Raw genomic sequence first — 22546 nt, 5'->3', positions numbered from 1 at the left:
GCACCGCAGCGGAGCGGGAGCCGGAGGACAGACAGAGGGGCCGTGTCGCCTGTCCCCGTCCGGGTCTGGGTGCGGGAGGAGGGAGCCCGGCCGCGGTGCCTGCGGGCGGCGACTTGGCTGCGCTGGCCGGACGGGAGCGGGGCGCGCCGAGCCAGGGGCGTCCCGTCGCTCCCCGCCGGAGACACGTTTTCTCTCCAAGACATAAAAAAAAAAAAAAAAAAGGAGGGGGTGTTGCGGAAAGGAAGCCTGCCACATTTTCAAACAAACCGACGCCAAACCTTCCAGGTAGAAATCGGCTTTGCTGCCTGCACGGGGGTGAGTAGGAAAAATCCACCCGGGCTACTCGAGTGTTACATCGCGGCAGCTGCGGGCACGGCCGCCGCGGGAAGCCCTGCCCGGGCCGCCGGCGCAAGGCGGGGGCGGCGCTCACCGCTGCCCTCGGCAGAGATCCCCGCAGCTTGCCGTGCCCCGCTTCGCACAACGGTGCCACCCGCCAGTACGGTCTCAGCCGCTTCCCAGCCGGAATACCGGACTTGGGGCCGCAGCGGAGGGTCCCGTGCTCTGTTTGGGAAGGGCGACCCGGCCCGGCTCGGTACCGGAGAAGCAGGGCGAAGCCCCGATTCGCAGCCCCTCGCGAGGCGCTTCTTAGCGGGGTTGCGTGGCCGGGGCTGAGTCCCGCTTTGCCCGCCTCCTTCCCGGCTTCCCTGCACCGGGAACCGGCTTGGGGCCGGGACTGTTCCGCCCTCGTGTGAAGAAGGCGAGGGCCCTTCCCCGCCGCGCCTCAGCGTCCCGCGGTGGGATCTGCCCCTCGCCCCAGCGGGCCGGGGTCCGGGCACCGGCACCGTGACCCCCCGCCACTCCCAGCGCCGCTCCTGCCTCCCCTGCCCCGCAGGCGGCTGCAGGCCCGGCCCGGGAGCGGCTCCGGCCCCTTCCGCGCACCCTGCGCCCGGCGCTGTCAGAGCCCGGCCCGGCCTGGGCAGCGGCGGCCGGCGGGGCGCGGGCTCACCCGGGCGCACCGGCACCGGCAGATCGGGCCGCTCCCCGGGGCCGTGGCGGCATCCCGCGCCCCTTCGCCGGGGAAGCGCTCGCCGCGCCGCCGTGCTCGCTGCCCGTCCCTGTTACATGCATTCCCCTCTCTGCCACATTTCCTAGTGCCGTCAGCACCTCGGCTCGCCGCTTAACTGCAGCGACAGTGCCCAGGCTCGGCTGCACTGGCGTGCTCCTACGTTTTCAGGTGGTTCTTTAATGTCCCAAGAAAGACTTAGCGAGCGCCGGGGAGGGGGGAGCGCCCGGCAGCGCCTGCCGGCCCCGGTGTCACCCAGGCAAGTCGCCGCACACGGGGCTGCGCGCTCACCTTTGCCGCCGCTCAGCCCGATCGCCGCTCCCAGCGCTGGGCTGAGCTTCTGCCCCGGTGTTCATCCGAAATCTCCCTTGGTGGGGCTGTCAAAAAAAAAAACCAAACAAGCCCCTCGGATGCCAAATGTCCTCTGCGAGCCAGCGAGCCCTGGTAAAGAGCTGCGCGCCCGGATTAGGAGTGGAAAGGGAGGAATCTGCCATTTGGCGGAGGTGATGACACACGCAGCAGTGCTGTTACACCTGCACCGGCCCTCGCCGCGGAAATGCCTGCGAGGGGGAGCGCCCAGAGCAGCATGGGTGGCCGGCAGAAAGAAGCCGGCCCCGGCCCTGGGGGAGCCCGGCAGCCCCGGCCCCGGGCGCGCCGCCGCGGCGGGGCACAGCTGGCTCCGGCTGCCCCGCCGCTCCGCGCCCAGCCAGCCGCCGGGGAGACGCCGGGGGCCCGCCGGGCAGCGCAGTGTCTCTCCGGCGGGCCCCGACCCGCCGCGGTTTCGTTTGTGTGCGATGGGGGGGTGCTGAGGGGCGGCGGGCGCTGTTCCGCGGCTGTGCGTGGAAATACAGGGGCCTCGTTCCTGCCACCGAAGTGATGCACCCCGGGTTTCAGACGGTGCGTTTCTCCGCCGATTGGAGGGAAGGGATTCGTTCTATGGCTATAGGCGAAGACGCAGAAGCGTGTTTTAACCGAGAAATATAATACTATCTATAATATATAGTAGCTGCCCCAAGGACTGTTATATTTCTCGGTTAAAATACGCTTCTACATCTTCGACAACCTTCACTCACAAACAACCGCTCCCCGGGAAGGCAGCAGGCACCCGTGTGCCCGTGGCCAGGCAGAGGAACCCGAGATCCGTGCATGGGGTGCCGAAGCCCCGGGGCACCCCGACGGGAGAGGCGGGCTGCCCCGGGCAAGCTGCTTGAGAGCTGCTGGCCCTCCAGGCTTGCGTCCGGTCACGAAAACTGATGCAGCACGCAAAATGCGCGGGGCGGGGAATAGCGCTGCGCGGCGGGTCTCGTTCGAGAAGGGCAGAAGCGAGCCTGAGGGCCGTGACCTGCCGGCCCGCGGGTCTGCGGGCGCCGCCAGCCGTGTGAGCTCCTCCGTGGGTCGCTCCTGGGCAGCCCGAGAGGGGAAACACCGAACTGTGGCCGAATAGGGGAGGGAAGGTCGGGTCCGTGCGGAGCCCGCACGGGCAGCAGCAGACTCACTGCAGAGCCGCGGTGGGGGAGCGCCGGTGGCCCCGGCCCTGCGGGACTCGGCCCGGCTCCTGCGGCTGCCGGCGGCCGCGTTGGCTGATGGCGAGGGCGGGGGGAACAAACGGGGCCGGGCTGCCCCGCTCCCGGGGATGGGGCCGAAGGCTCCGTTAGAAATCAGTGCAAAGTGTCTTCTGTCCGCTCCGGCACCCGCGACTGGAGCGGCGCCGTGTCAGTGATTTGCTCTATTACACGACACCTCTGGTGCTCGGCTGAGACTGCCGTTCTGCGGCTCGGGGGGGCTCTACGTGAAGGCAGGGAAGGGGAAGAAGCAGGGCAATGTCAGTGCCACATATGCTGCTCCAGGAACCGTGAAATAAGCCGGAGCCCCGCAGGGGAGCGAACGGGAGAGCTGCCCGATGTGCCGGCCCCCGCCTCGCCACCCTGCCCGGCCCTCGGGCGCCTGCCAGCCCTGCCGCCGCGCTGCTGCCGCCGCGCATTTTGCGGGGGGGCACGGGGAGCGCCCCGACACCTTTCGCTCTCTGCCTCCTGCGCATAAGGGCTGCAAGAACCGACTTGCCGGGAGCGGCAACAGTCTCCTTGTGATCCCCGGGCGCGATCAGTTGGCGGGGCCGGGGCCAAGACATATAAACGCGACCGCGTGTGCGGCTGGACGTATGACAGCCGGCGGGGCAGGGGCGAGCGGCGCGGCTGCGGGCACACCCCCTCGCACCCACCGCCTCCAGGCGGCCCCTTGCCGGGGCGGGAGGGCAGCGCAGCGCCGCGGGCCCCGCCGAGCTCCCCGGGCGGGCGACGGAGGCTCAGCGCCCCCCGGACGCCGCCCCCCCCCGGCCCCCCCGCCCCCGGCGGCGCGGCCGAGCCGGGGCGGTTCCGCGCCGCTCCGCGGGGCCACGTCGGGCCGCGTGTGCGCGGGGCTGAGCGCGGCGCCGTGACTGCGGGGTGAACTCGGCCGTGCCCAGCGGCTCGGCGGCGATAGGGGAGCGGGCTCCTGACGAAAGCGGAACTCGGCCGGGCCCATACAAATCAGAAAAGAGCCCGGCCGCCGCGGCAGAGGAGAGCGGAGCCCGCGGGGGCAGGGACGCCGCCGCCGCCGCGCTGCACGGACCAGCGGCGCCGCGAGAGGCGCCTCCGCTCGCCGTCTCGGCTTCGGCTTCGACCCCGGACCCGGTCCCGCTCCCGGTCCCGGCGAGCGCGAGGCGAGACGGCCGCCAGCACCGGGCTCCGCGCACCGGGCAGCACTCCGCACCGCGCCCCGGGCGGCGGGGCGGCGGACGCGGGGCACCATGATGAGCAGCTACCCGGACGGCGAGGAGGACACAGTGGCACTGCTAGCTCATGACACCAGCGGCAGCAAGGAGCCGGAGCGGGGCAAGGAGGAGATGAGCGCCGACAAGGGCCCCGAGAAGCCGGACCCCTCGCAGAAGCCCCCCTACTCCTACGTGGCCCTGATCGCCATGGCCATCCGGGAGAGCGCGGAGAAGAGGCTCACGCTGTCCGGGATCTACCAGTACATCATCAGCAAGTTCCCTTTCTACGAGAAGAACAAGAAGGGCTGGCAGAACAGCATCCGCCACAACCTCAGCCTCAACGAGTGCTTCATCAAGGTGCCCCGGGAGGGCGGCGGCGAACGCAAGGGCAACTACTGGACCCTGGACCCCGCCTGCGAGGACATGTTCGAGAAGGGCAACTACCGCAGGAGACGGAGGATGAAGCGGCCCTTCCGGCCGCCCCCGACCCACTTCCAGCCCGGCAAGACCCTCTTCAGCCCCGACAGCTACGGCTACCTCTCCCCGCCCAAGTACTTGCAGTCCACCTTCATGAACAACTCGTGGCCGCTGGCGCAGCCCCCCGCGCCCATGCCCTACGCCTCCTGCCAGATGTCTGGCGGGAACGTCAGCCCCGTCAACGTGAAAGGACTCTCGGGCCCGGCGTCCTACAGCCCCTACTCGCGGGTGCAGAGCATGGCGCTGCCCAGCATGGTGAACTCCTACAACGGCATGGGCCACCACCACCACCACCCGCACGCCCACCACCCGCAGCAGCTCAGCTCGGCCAGCCCCGCGCCGCCCGCGGCCCCGGCGGCGAACGGAGCCGGCCTCCAGTTCGCCTGCGCTCGCCAGCCCGCCGAGCTGTCCATGATGCACTGTTCCTACTGGGAGCACGACAGCAAACACAGCGCCCTGCACTCCCGCATAGACATCTAGGGAGGCCCCGGCCGGCCGCGGCCCTTGCCCCGGCCCCGCTGCCCCTCTCCGATCCGACGCCTCCTGCGCCCTCCTGTCTGTCTCCTCCTCTCTAGCTGCGGACTTTCCTCCCTCTGTGCCCAAACTGTTGCGGTGGGGAAGAGCAGCCCTGCTCCGGGTGTAGTGTCGGTGCCGGAGCCGTCCCACGGTGAGGAGAAGGCAGTGTGAGCGGGGGTCCCGCCGGGCGCAGCGGAGGCCGGCCCGGCTGCCTCCGGGCGCGCTCGCATTTACCGTTCGTTTCTCTGCTCGTCTGTTTGTTCGTGAGGGGTTGGGGGGTGGGGGGGTACGTTGTTAAAAATAGGCTGTTTAGCCCTCAGAATTCTGCTCCTTTATAATTAGGCCGTCATCTTTTGGGGCTCAGCCTCGGGGAGAGTGAAGCGGAGCTTGTAAATAGCGGAGGCAGTTCCACGCGTGGCGGTGCGGGGCTGGCGGGCCTAGCCAGCGCCCTGTGCCTTCGGCCTCCTCCTCTTCATCTTCTCTTCCTTCCTCCTCGCTCTGCAAAGCACCGCGCTTCATCCAGGCTGGGTCTTTTCGTCAAAATAGTACTTGTGTGAGGACTGCTGTAACAGCAGAGATGGGCGATGTTGCTGGTTATTAGAAACCAACAAACAAAACACACCAGGGTCACTCGTGAAACGTTTCGGCAGTGGTAAATATATTTTTTAAAGGAGACAATGTCCTCTGAGGTCTTAAAAGTAATTTTATACAGGTCTAAAAAAATATTTTGATGTTATAAAAAAAATAGAGACGGTTTCCTGTAAATTGGAATATTTTTCTGTGTGCATATTGTTATTAATAATGAAAGTTTAATCTATCTTCGGGGTTTTTGACCCCAAACCTGGCCCAAAATGGGTTTTCCGGTAGGTTCTGCTTTTGAATGCTTGACCTTTTTCTTAAAAAGTTTTGATCCTTCAATTTTACATAGATTAACGTGGAAAAAAATAGCGTTTATAATACAGGGGCCAGTTCATAGCGATTTTGTAAATGTTTATGTAAGCTGATAGATGCTGTGGCATAGTACCATTTTGGGACCAACTTTTCTAGAGTGAACTAGCACTTTTCTTGTACGTTCTAGCATTGTAAAGTCTCCAATAAAACGCCTTTCCTTCTTTTCATATCGTTTTATTTCTCTCCGCTCCTCCGTGCTGGCGGTCGCGAAGCGGCGGCGGAGAGCGGGGCGAGCGCCGTGTGCCGGGGCCGCTCCGCGCTGCCCGGCCTGCTCCCCGCACGGCCCCGCTCGGCCCCGCGCCCCGCCGCCGGGCTCGCAACGCTCTCCGCCGCCGCGCCCGCCCGCCCGCTCCGCTCCGCCGCGCCGCGGGGAATACGCGGGCTGTGTGCTTGGGCGGCGGAGCGGCTCCGTTACGCGCACCGGCGGGAGAGGCCGGCGGCCCGGGGCTGTCCTGGCGGCCGCCGACACGGTGCGGGGACGGTTTCGTTGCCTCCGCGGGCGGGACGGGGAGCCACTCCGCTCCGGGGCGCGGGCAGCCGCCGGCCCCTCGCCCGTGGGCCCGGCCCGGCGGGGCGCCGGCAGGCAGAGCCCCCTGGGCAGTGCCGGGGGCTGTGCCCGCCGCAGACCCCGGCTCCGCTTTCGTTTCTTCCCCGCCTGCTCGGGGCCGCGGCGCCGGGCGATGCCGCGCAGCCCCGTGTCGGCCCGGGCCCGGCCCGGCCGCGCTGCCCTGGGTCCCCCCCCCCTCTGCGCCCCGGCCGGTGCCGGGAGCCGCTGGCCGGGCTCGCTTTCCTCAGCCGGGTCGGTGGCTCCGGCAGCGGCGCTCCCGAGGCCTGGGCCTCGCTTCGCAGCCTGCCCACGCTTGCAGGCAGCGGCCCCTGCGCGGGTGCCCGGGGGCTTAGGAGGGGACGGAGCAGCGGGGCAGCCCGGGTGGCCCCCGCCCGGTGCCGGCCCGGGACGTGACGGGTCCCCTTGGACAGCAGCCCGGGCCAGGCCCGCTGTTCCACAGGCGGGAGCAGGGATGCGGGTGTCCCACTTGTTCCGGGTTGCACGGGCAGCTTGGTCCCCCGGAGAGGGGGTGTCAGGGCCGAAACCGGTACCGGGGGTGAGCCCCCCATCCCGTTACCGGGGGCCTGCAGCGGGGGCCCACCGGAGATGTGACCGGCGGGCGCTGAGTGCAGACAGGCCTATTACCCGGCTGCCTGAGGCTCTCCCTCCCTACCAGGGCCTTCTGCAGGCTCCCTGCACGGGAGGAAGCGGCAGCCTCCTGCGCCCTCGCAAAAATCCCGGGGGGGGACGCGGGGACCGGTTGCCCCTCGGCTGCGGCGCTGCTCGGTGGGCACGGCCAGGGCAGAAGGGCTCCGGGGCCACCCGCCGGGCCGGCACGGCTTCGGGGCGGGCTGGATGCCCTGCTTTTCCCCCTGCCCCCGCTCCACATGCCTTGGCCCGGACAGGAGGGCGCTGGGAGCAGCGGTGCGGCCGAGGGGCTTAGCCCCCGGGCAGGCAGAGACGGGGGGCTGCGGCAAACGGGGTCGCTGCGGGGCGCCTGTGCAGAGGAGGCTGCGGGGCCGAGCGTCTGCCGCGGGGACCGGGAGGGAAGAGCGAGCCTGGTCCCTACACGAGCACCGATGTAACGGGAGGCGAAAGGCCGGGGCGGGCCGGCGGGAGGCCCCGGGGCTGCCAGCGCACATGGCACACGGCCTCGACTCACACCTTGGCCGCCCGTGGCCCTGCCGGCCGCGGCGGGAGCGGGGCTCGGGCTCGGAGCCTCAGGGTGCCCGGGCCCGCGGGCAGGATGGGAGAGGAGGCATCGCTCACGCCCCGAGCGGTAGGGTCAGGGCCTGGGCTGCCTGTTGCTGCTCGATAGGTACTGCTGGTCCCGCATGTTTCCTCCGGGGTACGTCGGGGCCACGGCGAGCTCGCCAGGGAACCCCCTCCCGCCGCCGGCCGGGGTCACGGGGCGATGGGAGGGCGGGAGCGCCGTCCCGGGCCCTGCGCAGCCCCGCCAGCGTCCACCGGGCTCCTTCCCGGGCTGTGCCATCGCTCGGCCGGGCTGCAGCGGCCTTGGCAAACGCCCCGGGCCTCGCCGGCCTTGGGTGAAGCGATACCTGGCGGTGCCTGGGGGCGGGGGGCGGCGGCGGCAGTCCGGGACCGGGCAGGGCCGTGCGGCCCCTGGGGCTGCTCCGGTTCCCGCGGGGTCTCCGAGCGGTGACGCCGCAGGGGGAGGGCCGGGGCCCGCCGTGCGTGACCGGCACCCGGCCGCGTCAATACAGAAGGGCAGGGAGCCGCGCGTCTGACTGCCGCTCGGTCACCGGTAGTCCCTGCATCGGCGAGGGTCGTGCCCCCCCCCGGCCCGGGAGCGCCCGGTGCGCGGGTGTGGGGCATCCTGGAAGCCGGCAAAGGTGCCCTCGGGGTCCCCGGCCAGCCTTCGCCCAGCGGGGGCTCTCTACTGCGGCTCTCCGCGACCTGGGCCCAGCAGGGGGGAGATGCGGGCAGGCAGGGTGGGGGGACACCGTTCGTCCCGGCATCCGTGCATCCCCGAGCCAGCCGGTACCGCCGTCGCTCCTGTAGGATGTTTTCACGATCGTTTTCTGTATTTTATAAACAGAGGCTGCACTGAATGTAAACTCGCGTGGTTTACTGAGCAGCCACCGTGTCCTGGGCACGGCTGAAGCCCCCTCCCTTCACTGGCTCCTCAGGACCGCCCGGGCAGCCCCGGTGCAGCCCGCTCCCCCGCCCGGGCCCTACGGGGCCCCGAGCTGCCTCCAGCCCCGGCCGTGCCCCGGCAGCGCCTCCCCGCTCTGCCCCCGGCCCTGCGCTGTCGGGAAGGGAAACAGGAGCGGAGCCCGGCCGCCGTCCCGGGCCGGCCTGCCCGCGGTGTGCGGGTACCGCCGGCAGCAGCGCGACCTCTGCTCCCGTCGGGAGCGACCAGGCCTCCCGCCCGGGTCCCGCCGGGCTGCGAAGCGGGGCGGCCATCGCATCCCTGCCCGCTGGTGCTTGCCTGGGCCGCGGGCACCGGCCCGCCGGGAGCCTCGCTGGGCGCTGATAAACACCCAGGTGTTGGCACGCAGGGACCCAGCCTCCCGTAAGGGCCTCGTCTCGCCGCGCCCCCGCGCCCAGGTCCGCTTGGCGAGCCTTGCCGGGGTGCAGGATCGGGCCCGCAGCGCGGGACACTGGCAGCTGGGGCGGCAGCCGCTGTGTCTGCACCGAGCCCACGTGCAGGCAGCCCCGTGGGCACGAACGGCGCCGGGCCAGGGGGTGCCCGCGGCGGCTCAGCCAACGTCGCCTTGCCCCGGGCCGCCGCGCCTTCTCCACCGCTCCCGCCAGCCCCCGTGCCGCCCTGCACCCAGCCCCGGCTGCCCCTTACGAAAGCAAGCGGCCGAGCGCCGGGTCCCTTGGCCGGAGCTGGGTTTGCGCGTTGTGTAAGGCCGTTCCCCGTTACATAAATGACGCCAGGAGGAACGCTCCGTGGAGCGGGACGCACTGGCCGGGCCAGCCCGCGGCGCGGAGCCTCCTTCGGCCTCGGGGACGCCGCCCGCCGCGGGGCAGCGCCGGGGGCCGCAGCCGGGGCAGGGGCGTTCGGGGCGGCTGACCCGCCCGGGCTGCCGCCGCTGCCCTGCCGGAGCGGACCAGGTTTACGCAACGCTGGCGAGAGATGAAAGCAGAAGAGCGAGGGCTGTTTTCTCCCTGCACGGAGCGGGCGTGGAAGCAGCCTGTCCGCCTCGGCCACGGCCGCAGCTCGCCGCCGTGCCCCTCGGGGGAAGGGGAGGGTTCGCTCCCCGGGGCTGGGCGGGCTCCCACCGCCCTCAGGCCGCTCCAGCCCTCGGGGCAGTGCCAGTCCCGCGGGGCTGTTTTGCGGCCGTAGGTTTTTCTTCCTCTCCGGTCCTTTGCCAGCCGCCGTGCTTGGAGGGAGGCAGAGCCCTCGGCGCCGGCAGCACTGCCCACCGGCACGGCACGGCACGGCATGGCACGGCTGCCCTCTGCCTGCGGCCCGGCGGGAGCGCGGGGCCCGCCGCCCGGCTGAAAGACCCCAGGGGAGCGGTCGCGCCCCGGGGCATCCCGGCTCCGCTCGTCGTGCCCGGAGAGAGTGGGCGCCGGTGCCGGTGCCCGTGGGCAGGGCAGTGCCGTACTCGGGGGTGGCGGTGGGGGGCACACACAGAGCTCTCACCTTGCGGCCCCCTCCCGTCCCGGCCGGTGCGGCTGTTTAATACCGCCTGATTCCTGGTATTCTTGTCCGTGTTTTAAGTGGTAAAAAAGTCATTTCCAGTCCCATGGTCCGCGTTTCACCCTGAACTCATTGAAAAGAGAGTGCGGGGTCAGGACTGTTTATTATACAACCAATTAAAACAGGAAAATATGCAAAGGCTTCATTCAGCGAGATCCGGCTATTGTTAAGCCGAAAACGATATTTTTGTTTCAAAAATAAAAAAGTACATTTGTTACTTAAAAAATCTCCGCTCTGCGTGTGTGACGGACGCGGCTCCCGGCCGCTCTCCCCGGCTGCCGTGCCCCGGCGCTCGGCAGCGCTGCGAGCTCCGGTGGCCCCGACCGGCCGCCTACCCCGGGCCGAGCCGCGGGTCCTGCGCTGCCGGAGGGCGGCTCGGCGGGGCGGGCGGCGGGCAGGGACAGGGGACCCGGGACCCCTCCTCTTCCTCGCCCCCACCCCGCCCCGCGGGGTCCGGTCCTGCCCGCTCGCAGCGGAGGCCGGCCAGCCTCAAGCGCAGGGGGCCAGCTCCGGGCACGGCCGGCCGGCGTGGTGCTTTTTAAGGCAGTGGAAGGCGGTGGGAAAAATACTGCGAGGACGAAAAAGCCAGGCGCTGTAGCGAGGGACGGACAGGGCCGGGGTAACCTGCCTGGAGAGCCCCGAGCAGGCTGCGGAGCCCCGGGCGCATCCCCAGGCACGCCTCGGGCGGGGGTCCCGCCCCTGCGGCTCCTCTGCGCCTTCTCCATCCACCTACGGGCAACCCCTCAGAAACCCATCCCCGGGTCTGCGGGGCATCTTGGCAGGGCTCAGCTCTGCGGCAGCGTCACATCTGCCCCGCAGCAGGGATGCGGCCCCGCGCCGGGCAGGCGGGGAAGGGGGGGGTGTCCTCCCGGCGGGGCTCGGCGCCCGCCCGCTCCGCTGCCCGGGGCCGCCGCCGCCCGCCGCAGGTAGCCCCGGGGATGTGCTCAGCAGCGGGCCTGGGCAGCGCTCACCAAAACAATCGCTCAGGCTGGCCTAATGCAATGAGTTTATTTTAGTCCTTGAGCTGTATTGAAAACATTAGCTCTGCTTCTTGTGGTTGTTTACAGTATGTTGGTCTCAACATCACAGCCGCCCTTCTGGAAAAGTCTTGCAGGATTCAGGCAGAGGGAAACCAACACAGAAGTGATTCGGAAAGCATGATGGCAAACGATTAATCAAATCAGAGACAGGAAGGCGGAGGTAATCAATGAGTTTTCACTTACAGTTTACTCGGATGGACATCTTTTTCCTTTTTCTTTCTGTAAGTTTAGAAACCGCATGGGGTTTTATTAGCCAAACAAGCAGCTGCAGGATTTGGTGGGCTGGTGGGAATTCGTTCAAGATCAGCTGCATGTTGCCTGAAAGCAGAAATCGGCTTTCGACAAAACCTCGTGCTTGCTGCCGCCCCAGCACACGGAGCCGGGCGGCGGGCACCGAGGCTGCGCCGAACCCACCCGCTCCCCGCTGCGGGCACCGGCGCCTTGCGCAAGGCAGGGGAGCCCCGCTCGCCCTCAACTTGCACAGCGAGCAAGCACGGTGAGAAATCCCGTCAGGTGGGATGGTGCACTGAAGCACTGGCTCTCCCTGCCCGGCCTTTGGGAGGGAGCATACCCTGCCCTCAAGTCCCGGGGGTCCCGAGCACGGTTTCCCCGGGGGCGCGGGCACCCCGCCGGCTCCGCAGCCTGCCCGGGAGAGCAGCCGCCTCCCGCCATCGGCGAGGGCTCCCGACTGCCCAGCGGCTCCCTGCCAATGTCACAGTTTTGCTGGCAGATGATTTGATCACCTGCCTTCGTTTAATTTATTTCTTTCTGTCTTTCTCTAACGGGATTTCCCACCCTCACAGCACATGAACAGCTAATTGGGAGCGATTACGAAGTAACGGGATGGAACATCACATTTCTCATTCCCGTTGCCTATTTTCGGTGACATTAGGAGCACAGTGTGGATGCCCGCACGGGACCCGCCGCCTGGCCTTCGGGGGGCATTGCACCGGCAGCTGGTGGGAGCTCTGGCACCTGGCCGAGCCGGGGGGGTCTGAGCAAACCGTGAGGCTTCGGTAAACGGGTTCTGGACGAGGGAGGGGACAAGATTCGTGATTCCTGGGCTGGCGGGGCAGCTTTCAGCTCTTCGGGAAGCGGCGTGCAGAGACCCGGGCTTTGGGGGCTCACTGCCAGCTCCACAAAGCGGAGTTGTGACCCGCTGCTTAAGATACCGAGCCTGTTCCCCCGGGTTTTGCTCACCGTAACTGTGATTTTTTTTATTACTATCGTTCTGTGAAAACCCAAACAACCGGTGGACAGGGCGAGGCTGAGCACAACACGAGGCGTAACGTCCGAAGTTATCAAAAGGGGGAAGAAACAAAAAGCTGTCACTCGCCGCTCATCGGTTTTCAGGTGTCGCTTTTAACGAGATGTTCAGAAAGATATGATAGCGGTGAGCACACGATGTTGCCGATGTGCTGAGCTTCCTCTGCTCCCTGCTTTCAGGAGGCGATATCGCTTGGCGCTTATCAGCGACAGCGTCTCTGGCAGCCGGCACAGGGCTGCGGAGCGCTCCCGCAGCGGCCCCGCTGCCCCTGGCGGCTCGCACGGCCCTGGCCACCCCTCAGCGCCGCTGGCGGGCGGGATGATGAAAGACACATCCCCCCCCGGTGAGGGTTTCGGGGCTGGCGGGCCGCGGGAGGCGGAGGTCTGGCAGCTGCAATTTTCCCCGGATTCGTTTGCAACAAGGTTCTCAGGGCGTCCCGGCGGGCGCTGCCAGCCCCGTCCGCCCCCGGGGCAGGAGGGACCGCACCGCCCGGGAGCGGCCGCTGGGATGCCCGCGGGAGGTGGATCCCCGGGACACCTCAATGCAATGCGTGTCCTCATAGACTGCCATGACAGCGACCTCGTGTTCCCGGGGGCGCGGGGCAGGGGCGGCTGCGCTGCCCGCCGCCCCACAGGTCGCCTTGCGGGTTCCTGTGGTGCTCCCGAGAGGTGGCTGCGTTTTCCAAACGCAGGGTCCTTGGAAACACACATCCTGGATCCCACCTCCTGCCCGGCGGCGGCAGCTGCACCCCACAGAACAGCCCTTGCTCGGCTGCCCCTTCCCCGGGCCGGTGCGCCTGCTCTGGGAGCCCCTCGGTTTGCCTCTTCTGATAAACTACCGTTCAGTTCAGCCCAGAGCAGCCAAGTGTTGTCTGGGACAGTCACCAGTTGCCCTGCCATAGAAATGGGAACCACTTGTTTAAACATCCTAAGGTCCCAAAATCTCGACGAGCCATCACAGAAGGCTTGGGTGGGTTTTTTTTCCCTTCCCGGAGCGGGAAGGGAGCGAGGGGATTACAGGGAGGAATGTCTGCCCAGGCTGCTACAAGCACCATAAGATTTCGGTTTGCCTTTTTTTTCTTTTTTTCTTCTTCTTCTTTTTTTTTTTTGTTTGTTGTTCCCCCGATCAGTTTTTCCATTCCTTGAGGAAAATTGTTCAGTATCTGAATCAAAGTGCATTATTCCAACTCTCTTTTTTTTGTTGTTTTGTTTTATCTTAGCCCTTTTTCATGTTTTCATTTAAAAAGTGACAGATTTGGTAGAGCTCTCAACTGTTTCCCATTAGAGGCGGAGAGTTCACCAGTGTGCCTTTCTGATGTTCCACATTACACGTTTTGGAGTTTAAAGCAGGAATACAGCCTAAGTAGTTACAGTTGGCCCGATGCGGGAAGCCCTCGCGTCCTCAGCTCCCTCCCCGAGCCCCGGCGGCCCGGCTCGCCCCGCCGGTGTCCCCCGCTGCCCCCCGCCCGCCCCGCTGCTGCCCCCCGCTGCCCCACGCCCGGTCCGCCGCTACCCCCCGCCCTGCCGGTCCCGCCGCTGTCCTCCGCTGCCCCCCGCCCGCCCCGCCGCTGCCCCCGGCTCGCCCCGCCGCTGCCCCCGCCCGGCCCGCCGGTGTCCTCCGCTGCCCCCCACCCGCCCCGCCGCCGCCCCCCGCCCGCCCCGCCGCTGACCCCCGCTGTCCCCGCCACTGCCCCCGCCGCTGCTCCCCGCTGCCCCCGCCCGCCCCGCCGCTGCCCCCGCCGCTGCCCCCGCCGCTGCTCCCCGCTGCCCCCGCCCGCCCCGCCACTGCCCCCGCCGCTGCCCCCGCCCGCCCCGCCGCTGCCCCCGCCGGCCCGGCCCGGCGCTGCCCCCTGCCGGTCCCGCCGCGCCCCGCCCCGGCCCCGGGGAGCGACTCCGCCGGCGCCCCGTGCTGCTGCGGCGCGGAGGGGCTGCGGGATCCCCCGAGGGAGCGGGCGCTGCCCGTCGCCGCCGGCTGCTCCTGGGGTCGTGCGGCCGCCGGAAAGTCACGGGAGGAGTGGGGCAGCTCCTTCCCGCCGGCCCGAGCCGCGGGGGTCCCGGAGGGGTCCCGGGGGGGTGCCGGGGGGTGCCGGAGGGGTCCCGTGGGGGTGCCGCGGGGTGCCGGGGGGTGCCGGAGGGTTGCCGGGGGGGGTGCCGCGGGGTCCCGGGGAGGTGCCGCGGGCAGGAGCGCGCAGCTGCCTGTCCCTCGCCCCTTTCCTCTTTGCTGCTGCTGTCACCGCTCGCTGGCTCTGACACCGCAGGGCTGCATGGAGCTCTCCACCCTGACAGCAGGCTTCTGCCATTTTACAGTTAGTCCGTAGTTTTAACAACTAATCTCTTCTTTAAGGAAAAAAACCCTTTATGTAACGAGTCGTTCTGAGTCCTTGTGTTTTACAGTGTACAAATACTGTACAAACACTAGTAAAGCAGTGCGGAGAGCAGCACTTGGTAGGAGAGTTAGAAGGTGTCAAGTAATCATCACAGCCCAATTTCCTTGTAAATACCTGCGGGGTACAATACCTGTTTATATAAAAAATCCTCCTTTGGCAACTGAGACCTTATAACTATAGAAAAGGGGTTTGTACTCGTGTGCAGAAATTTTTGGTGATAAACTTTCATTTTATATTCCTTAGACCCAAAAAGTCACAGTCTGGTCCATTGGTCTTGAGCAAATGAGCACATCTGTGATTATGAAATGTGAAATGAGGAAGAAAAAAAAGGCTGTAGGTGAAGGAAATATCCCTTTCCATACATTGCTCACGTGTGTTCATGCACGGGCGCAGGGTAGCGGCGAGCCTATAGCAGCAGTTTGTAATTTACAGAACAAAATCACCGAGCACTGCAGTTCCTGCTGTAGCAGAGTTTAAGGTGCTCACAGTTTATTAGATCCTACATGAATTGTAATATTCTTTATATGATCAGCTATCGCCTTTTATTTGAAAAAGAAGCAAATATTTATAAAGTATTAGGAGAAAGAAGATTTGCTGGAGAAAATCAAGTGCGGTGGGTTCTAGAGAAGCACAAGGCACAGGGAAACAGTTCAGGCTGCAGAGGGAAGTCCTGGTTTTCCCTGCACTGACATGGGCTCGGCCACCGAGGCCTGCCAGGGGACCTTCCCCCTTTCGGTTCTGCACTGGGGCTGGGCAGGGGCGTGTGGGCGCTGGCAGCAGGGCTGCCGGGGCTGCCCCACCTTCCTCTTCTCCGTACCCGCTGAGGAAGATGACGGAGATGACTCCAGTCCTTGTGCCCCAGCAGCCGGCCCAGCCAGAGGGTGAGCTGTGCGGTCGTCGCCCCCATTGCCAACACCAAAATGTAAAACCGCTGCGGAGCCCCCCGACACCCGGCAGGGGTGAAGCACCTTCCCGCTCAGCCTTGCCCGAGCAGCACCACAGCTCTGACCGTAGGGTGTCATCGCCCAGTGGGAAGGGCTGAGCTAGGGGACCTCTCCACCCTTAGCAACCCCGCTGATTTCCTAGGGCTGTTTTTTCTTTAGATCTTTCATCTTTGAGTGCCAAATAAAGGGCAGAGCAGAGCCAAACTGTAGACGCATGGAGCACCCACAGCTCGAGCAGCGCAGTGGGTAGATGGGCTGCTGGCCATTTCTGAGAGGGAGGCACTCACCTCGCATTGGGAATTCCAGGGGGAAGGGCAATTTTTTTTGCAGTTTATGTTTGTAGCTGTTGTTCTGTTTGTTTACTGTTCAAGCGAGGTTGGGGCATTGCTGCAATACCACAGTATATGAAGCAGCTTTACATCTCAAGGTTGGAGCATTGCTGCAATACCACCGTATATGAAGCAGCCTCACGTCTCGAGAACCCTCCCAGTCAAAATAATTCTGTGATGTTTTTGGACTGCTGGCTGCCTCAGATGGAAGGATGCCCTGCAAGAGAACTTGCCAGGACTGATGCTTCACTGGTGCAAGTCAACACAGTAGTTAACAAAGTCAGCGCAGCCTCATCATATTAGATGTGGATTTCTACTTCTAGTGACATATTCGGTTAATAGTAGTTTTCTCTTTATCCTGTGTTTCACATCGCTGCAGCACAGAACAACTGTCGTGATTTAACTTTTGTATGTAGCACAGAACAACTGTCATGATTTAACTTTTGTACTTTTTCCCAGAGAACTGAGTGAGATGGATTGTTTTCTGGTGGTCACTTGGTATTTTCTGGCTAGCGGTCAGAAGGAAAGCTCATCCGCTTGAAACCCAGGTGGGGCAGGATGAGGGTGGGAAAGATAAAGCTCTACGCGCCCTTGAAGGAGGGTGCCTGTGGATTCGGCACCAGTGGATCTGACACAATGTGAGAACTGTTTTTCTGTATCACTTACATTATAGTTGAAATGTGAAATGAGCTCCATGTGGCAGCAGCCAAAGGAAAGAAAAAGGGAAAGAAAGGAAAAAAAAAAAAAAGAAGCCCTCTCCAAAAGTTTCAGTTATCCCTTGAAGCTATATTACAACATATACTACTCTAATTGAATCAGTGTGAGAACTTTTCCCCTCCATTTGGATCAGTGCTAGTCTCTGTCCACTTTTCCCTGGAGATGCACACATTTGATACAAAGATGCGCTGGGGACACCTAGGGTAGGATTCCAATGTTTGGTTTAATGCTTTAACTGCTGAAAAGGAAAGGTCCGTTCTTACACACCTTTGCCAGCATCCGTGATCATTTTCTCTCTCTTCTCTCCCCTTCTTTACAGATGTAGCACCAGCGTGTGATGCAGGAAAGTTTTGTCTGAGTAAATGCTACTAGATCTGCTCTGAGGATGCAATAGATGAATCGGTCATTTCTAGGGATGAATCTAAGGATTTATTGGGATGAATCAATAGACCCTAGAAATACCTGTGGTGTCTGTGAAGAGCCATTAACAAGGCTGATGGTGGTGGGGAAGGAATGTGGTCTGGATGCTGCTCAGTCTCTATCATCCTGTTAGCCCTGTTAGGCAGGGAGTCACCTGTGAGTGCTTCTTTTTCACCTGTGAAAGGATGCCAAACCAGGTCCCCTCAGCACTGTGAGCCCTCATTTGTTACATTTACAGAGTATTTTTAGAAGTATGGAGGAAATCTCTGCATGTTGCAAAGTATCCATGCTATTACATAGCACAAAATTAATTGACAGCTCAGAAAGCAAAAGCAATTGATACCCGAATGCACGTCTGTTCTGTAAGTATTCACATGTGCGAAACAATACGTGATCCTCAAGAACATATGGCTCCTGTATCAAATATGTGGAATCAAGTTGAATTATGAAGACTTTGAAAAGGTCCTCGGTTTAAATGTACACGTCTTTCTGAAATGTCCAGCTAAGTTTAGTGCAACAATTAAAACCAGATAGATTGTCAGCATGCATAGACCAGGGGTAGAATTAATTCAGTATGAAAGAAATGAGTGACTGGGAAAGAGAGAGAAGAGCAGAAGCAGCAGGAAAGGAGCAAGAATGAGTGGAGAGATGAAATGCTAATGAGGGGGGTTAGGGAACACCAGGAATAGAAGCGGGGAGAGAAAGAAGTAGAAAAAAAAGAGGAGAAAAAAATTAAGGAAAGCTATGAGATAGGAAAAAGAAGGAAAGCAGCAAGAAAATGACATTTTATTGTGTAATCTGGAAGCTTTCACTTTAGGAGAACAAAGCCTGGAGCAGCCCTAAACAATACTACTTACGTATAGAAAGTGTGTGGGAGGGTCTTTCTTTGGTGGTTATATATCTTTATGCATATCGTTACATAAATAAAATTACATAGAAATTAAAGGCTTCCTGAGGATCTCGTGCTATGCCCCAGAGTCACGGTTTTCCCCAGGCTGCCATGTGTCCGGCAGCAGCAATGCCCTTCCTCCGTGCCACGCTGGCTGTTTGGGTTTGCTGTTTCTGTCCTGCCTTCTCGGAGCTGGAAATGGTGTTTCTGGCTCCCCTCTTCTGCGGCCCCTGGTGAGATGAGAACCTGATATGACCTCGGGGCTGTCCGCTGCAATATCACTGGTGTTTGCAATCGCTGCTTCCTTATGTTGATATTTATGGCAACATTTTCATTTCACACTGGCCGATCCAAATTGCATCAAATGTTTTATTGTTGAGTTAGTTGGTTTGTTTTTTTTTTTAATTGTTTCTGCCTTGTCTGTCCCTCTACATGCAAGCTGCTACTAAAATGGCATAACTTCTCAAACTTTTTTTGGCTAAAAAAGTCAATGAGTGATATTTTAATCGATCTATTTGTTAGTTTAACAATGCTAAATATTGATCAGAATCTGCCTCCTTTAAAACAGGCCATTTCTTATCTTAACATCACATTCTACCTTTGGCTTGGGGACTTTGACTAAGACTATTTATACTCATGCCCAGTTAACTGTGCTTTGTTACTGTGTGAGGAGTAACATACTTGGCAAGCAAAAGTGGATTTGATGTGGTCATCCATCAGGCTGTTGGAAGGCTGTCTCAGGGGGATGGGAGCAGTAGTGAGGCTTCTGGCTTGGGCAGATCGGTGTGACACACATTAGACAGCTAAGCATCCCAAGGAATTTCTGATGCCTGCTGGAGCAGGTGTGCTGCCCAAACCTCTCTGCCAACTCCCATCATCCATGTGCTGGGCTGACTCTTCTCATTAAACCAAATACATGTGTTTTCTGGATTTTCTTAGCTGACCACAAGGTTCATTTCAAAGCTGCTCGTGGTCCCTGTGCGTGTTCTTCTCTTGCTCGAGGACAAACTGTCACACCCACCACACCCAGGGTGTTGAGGATAGTGGTAAACTGAAAATTTCCTCATCTTGTGCAGTGATTGATTTGTGGCTGGATGTCCACGTGGGTAAGCATCCCCACACAGCTGGGTCCTGGGCTTGCACCGGTTCCTAGTTTTGGGTCAGCCATTCCAGCTCCATTTTGTCTTGCCTTAGAGGTTCTCCCCAGGGTGTGAGGAGGCTCAGACTCCTTTAGTTTTAGTCCATACACTGTGGAGAGCTTCCTCATCTCAGAAGGTATCCTCAGGTCCTCCCACGACTGCATTTGTCGCTTGTTCCTCCAGGGAGGGCACCTTTTTGAGAAGTCCAAGGGATCACTATGTTTGTAGTTCAGTGATGGATACTTTATTTCCTGGTGCTGTTAGACATGGCACCTCTGCATTTTGTTAGTGACCTGTGCTGCTTCATTCCTATGCCCTGTTACAGCTGTCACTGTTAAAATTGCCTTTTCTAGAGTACAAAGTTTTCTATTTAAGCATGGTTTGCATGTTCATTAAATGTTACATGGTTAATCTGTATTTTTTCTGGGGGGTGATGGTGGTGTAGAAAAAAAAAGGCTTCCAGACACTGCTGGGCCATTTCTGAATGTCTTTTCTGCTATTTCAGATAAAAATCTGAGTTAAATTTTGCCATTCTCCTTCATCATTTCCCTGTTTCATTTCTCATCATTCTAATAGGCCTGTTATGAAGACAAGAAATAGAAACATGGATGTTTAACACTTAACAATGTCTTATTGTCTCACTGCTTTTGGAAAAGGGAATGGAAGAGGAAAAACCTCCCATACAGCTATAAACAAAACAGAAGGAAGTGAGTTCACCATCACTGGAAAGCACAGCTCTCCTGCGAAGGAGGTTTTGTAGTTGAGGGGAAATGCACCACTGCTCTGGTACTGAGCAGTTCTTTTCAGCAGGCTGCAATGCTGAAAAACTTGTCAGGAGACCCCAGCTATGCCCTGTATACGTTGGGAACATTTCTGATGAAGAAGGTGATAGTGCACCAGTGTGAAGTCAATGGCAAATTCATACTGAGTTCAGTGTTGCACACTTGGGCTTGCTAGGGAGAAAGAAATACCATATTCTGCTTTTTCCAGAGGTGTCATCTTTAGTGTCCCCATGAATCGGACCTCTTCTAGTCCATACTACCACCCCAGTTGTTGCCTGCCAGCTCTTGGCCTCCTTAGAGTCCTCTACCTTGTCCATGTCTTGGGTATTACTTTACTTTGTCCTCATCCCTGACCTGCCTCTGGGCATTATAATAACCTAGAAACCCAGTTGGGTCAAGGGCTAGGCATTCCCAAGCCACTGGAGATCAGGGTTGTCATCATCAAATATAGAAAAAAAGTAGAAGTTAGGAGTTCTGAGGTGGTCAAAAGGGTTGGATGGTGTAAAGAAATTCCCTATGTTTTAATAAAAGAAGAGAACAAAGGACTCAGAATGAAACAAGCTGGCCAGATAAAAGCTGCTTCTGGAGTCTGAGGTGGAATCAAAACATCATTGGAGAACTGGGGATGAAATGGTTAAACACACACACACAAACACACACACACAAACACACGCACACACACTGAGTCTACAAACTTATCGATCTTTATGTGAGTAGCAAATAAAGATCAAACGACTAAATGAAGTACATATGCCATTACGGTCACTACTGCATAATGCAGAAAATCAGTCATATCCTCAATTTAGAGCCTCAGGTGAGTAACAGAAGTGGGTGTAATGTCATCGCAGCATGAGCTTTCTTGGGGATACCTGCAATAATATATGTTTCAGCATAACTAAAGAAAGGGGTTGAGATAGATTATTTAATGCCTTAAGTTTGATCAAGCACAAATACAATTGAGCATCCTAATTTTATTTCCTTCCTCCAGAAGATGGCAAAAGTTAGCTGGATTTAACACAGACAGATGCAGAAAAATGTTTCAGGACCGTTTGTGCTATACTCTCGATTTCAGGTCACCACTGGTTTAGTGCTCCAGATGGAAGGGTTGATCCCAAACCCACTGAGATAAGCGGTTGTTGGGAGCGATCCCTCCAGCCTGGCTGCAGGGCAGTGTGCCGGCTGGGATGCCACACTCCGGGCGGCAGAAGGGGCTGCGTGGCTGCAGCATGAGCGTGCTCTAGGAGCCATGCAAGTCCCATCTTAGGCTGCACATTTCCCTTTGTCAGGGGGGAAATTGTCAGTGACATCTCCATGGAGATCGCAGCCAGAAATGCAGCTGTGAGAAGTTTAACTTTTGTACACAATATATGAAAGACATGAATTGCAGTATTTGTCAGTGCTCTTAGTATTACAGACCTTCTGCTGAAGAAAAATCCCTTGGGACTCACTCCTTGAGTACTGACAGGTTAGTTCCCACTAATATAGCACATATTTTGGCTAGGACGATGTGGAGAACTTGAATTTACAGAGCAACCTTGACTGAAAAAAGGAAAGAAAATATGACAAATACATAGAAAGAAACATCAGATTAAGTACAGATTTGGCAACAAGGATTTTTTTTTCCAGCTCAGCAAGAAACTCTAGAAAAAGGAAAGAAATATTATTAAAAAAACCAGAAGAGACACAAAATAAGCTTTTCTTTCTTGTACGTGTAGTTGATTTTGTTCCTATATTTAGCTGCTCTGGCAGTTTACGATTTCAGCATTAGGAAAATGTGAGAGTATTTGAGTAAAGTGATATGCTGAAGTCAAGAGGCTTCCTGCCAGCGGACAAGGAGAACTGAGGACTGCTTGTTTAAAGGATGCTCCTGAGGTGGTTCAGCTTAACCTGGTGCTTATCCCACAGTGAAGTTCTAATTTGATTCCAAACAAATTTGTCCTCACAATTTTTTCAGCGTAAGGGTTTTGACAGCTGCTGTAGCTGACAGGTTGGTGCTCGGAGCAGATTTGTGCCCGTGCCCTTGGCAGGGAAGGGAGCAATGGGTCAGTCTGGAGGACATTTGAAACCCTTGCAAAAGCCAACACATCAGCAAGCTGCGCTGACAACTCAACAGCCCGTGACAGCTATTCTCCTTACGTGTCCTCCAAGAGAGGGTAGGCTGCCTCCCTAAAGCAGAAAAGCTCCAACTGTCTCCTTAGAAACCATGCAGCAGGGCAGGACCAGAGGTGGTGCAAGGGCATGTGAACTCTCCCCTGAGCTGCCCAGACACTGAGTTTTGGGTTTGGATAAGATGTTGCCACTTGAACACACATTTTCTCCTTTGGACGGTGTTCAGCGTATCAGTCATATTGCTTAAGACCTACAGTAAGGTAGTGATTGTATCTTATGTTATGAGAAAATGTTCATGTCACAGTTGACTTCTTTAAGGTCATATCCTTATTATTCAAGCTGACTGGGAAATTTTAACAAAGTGATTCCCTGGCCCTCCACTCCCTGAGGAAATGCAAATTTATCAGAACAAAAACTTGATTTTTTTCATTCTGAAGACTCTTGGTATGTCAAAGAATTCTGTTTCCCATCCAGAAGGAGGAAAAAATCTTGTTATCTCAAATTTTTTGGCTGAGCTCAGTTTTCAGGGTAATACAAATGTGCAG

The 22546-nt window shown here is 59.9% G+C and overlaps 1 protein-coding gene across 1 annotated transcript; it reads left to right on the top strand.

Moving 5' to 3' along the window:
- The first annotated feature begins 3598 nt into the window (after window positions 1-3598).
- On the top strand, window positions 3599-5919 carry FOXL2 (forkhead box L2). The gene has a single exon (XM_055723693.1). It carries the CDS (start codon window positions 3849-3851, stop codon window positions 4767-4769), a length of 921 nt encoding a protein of 306 aa, XP_055579668.1. The 5' UTR covers window positions 3599-3848; the 3' UTR covers window positions 4770-5919.
- The last annotated feature ends 16627 nt before the right edge of the window (window positions 5920-22546 follow it).

The sequence above is a fragment of the Falco cherrug genome, chromosome 11, assembly GCF_023634085.1.
Source record: "Falco cherrug isolate bFalChe1 chromosome 11, bFalChe1.pri, whole genome shotgun sequence".
Lineage (NCBI taxonomy): Eukaryota > Metazoa > Chordata > Aves > Falconiformes > Falconidae > Falco > Falco cherrug.
The sequence above is the reverse complement of the archived record's forward strand: the minus strand, read 5'-3'. Positions and strand labels throughout refer to the sequence as shown.

What these genes read in the sequence shown, in the direction of transcription:
- FOXL2 (XM_055723693.1), top strand. Translation starts at nt 3,849, where the DNA reads ATGATGAGCAGCTACCCGGACGGCGAGGAGGACACAGTGGCACTGCTA.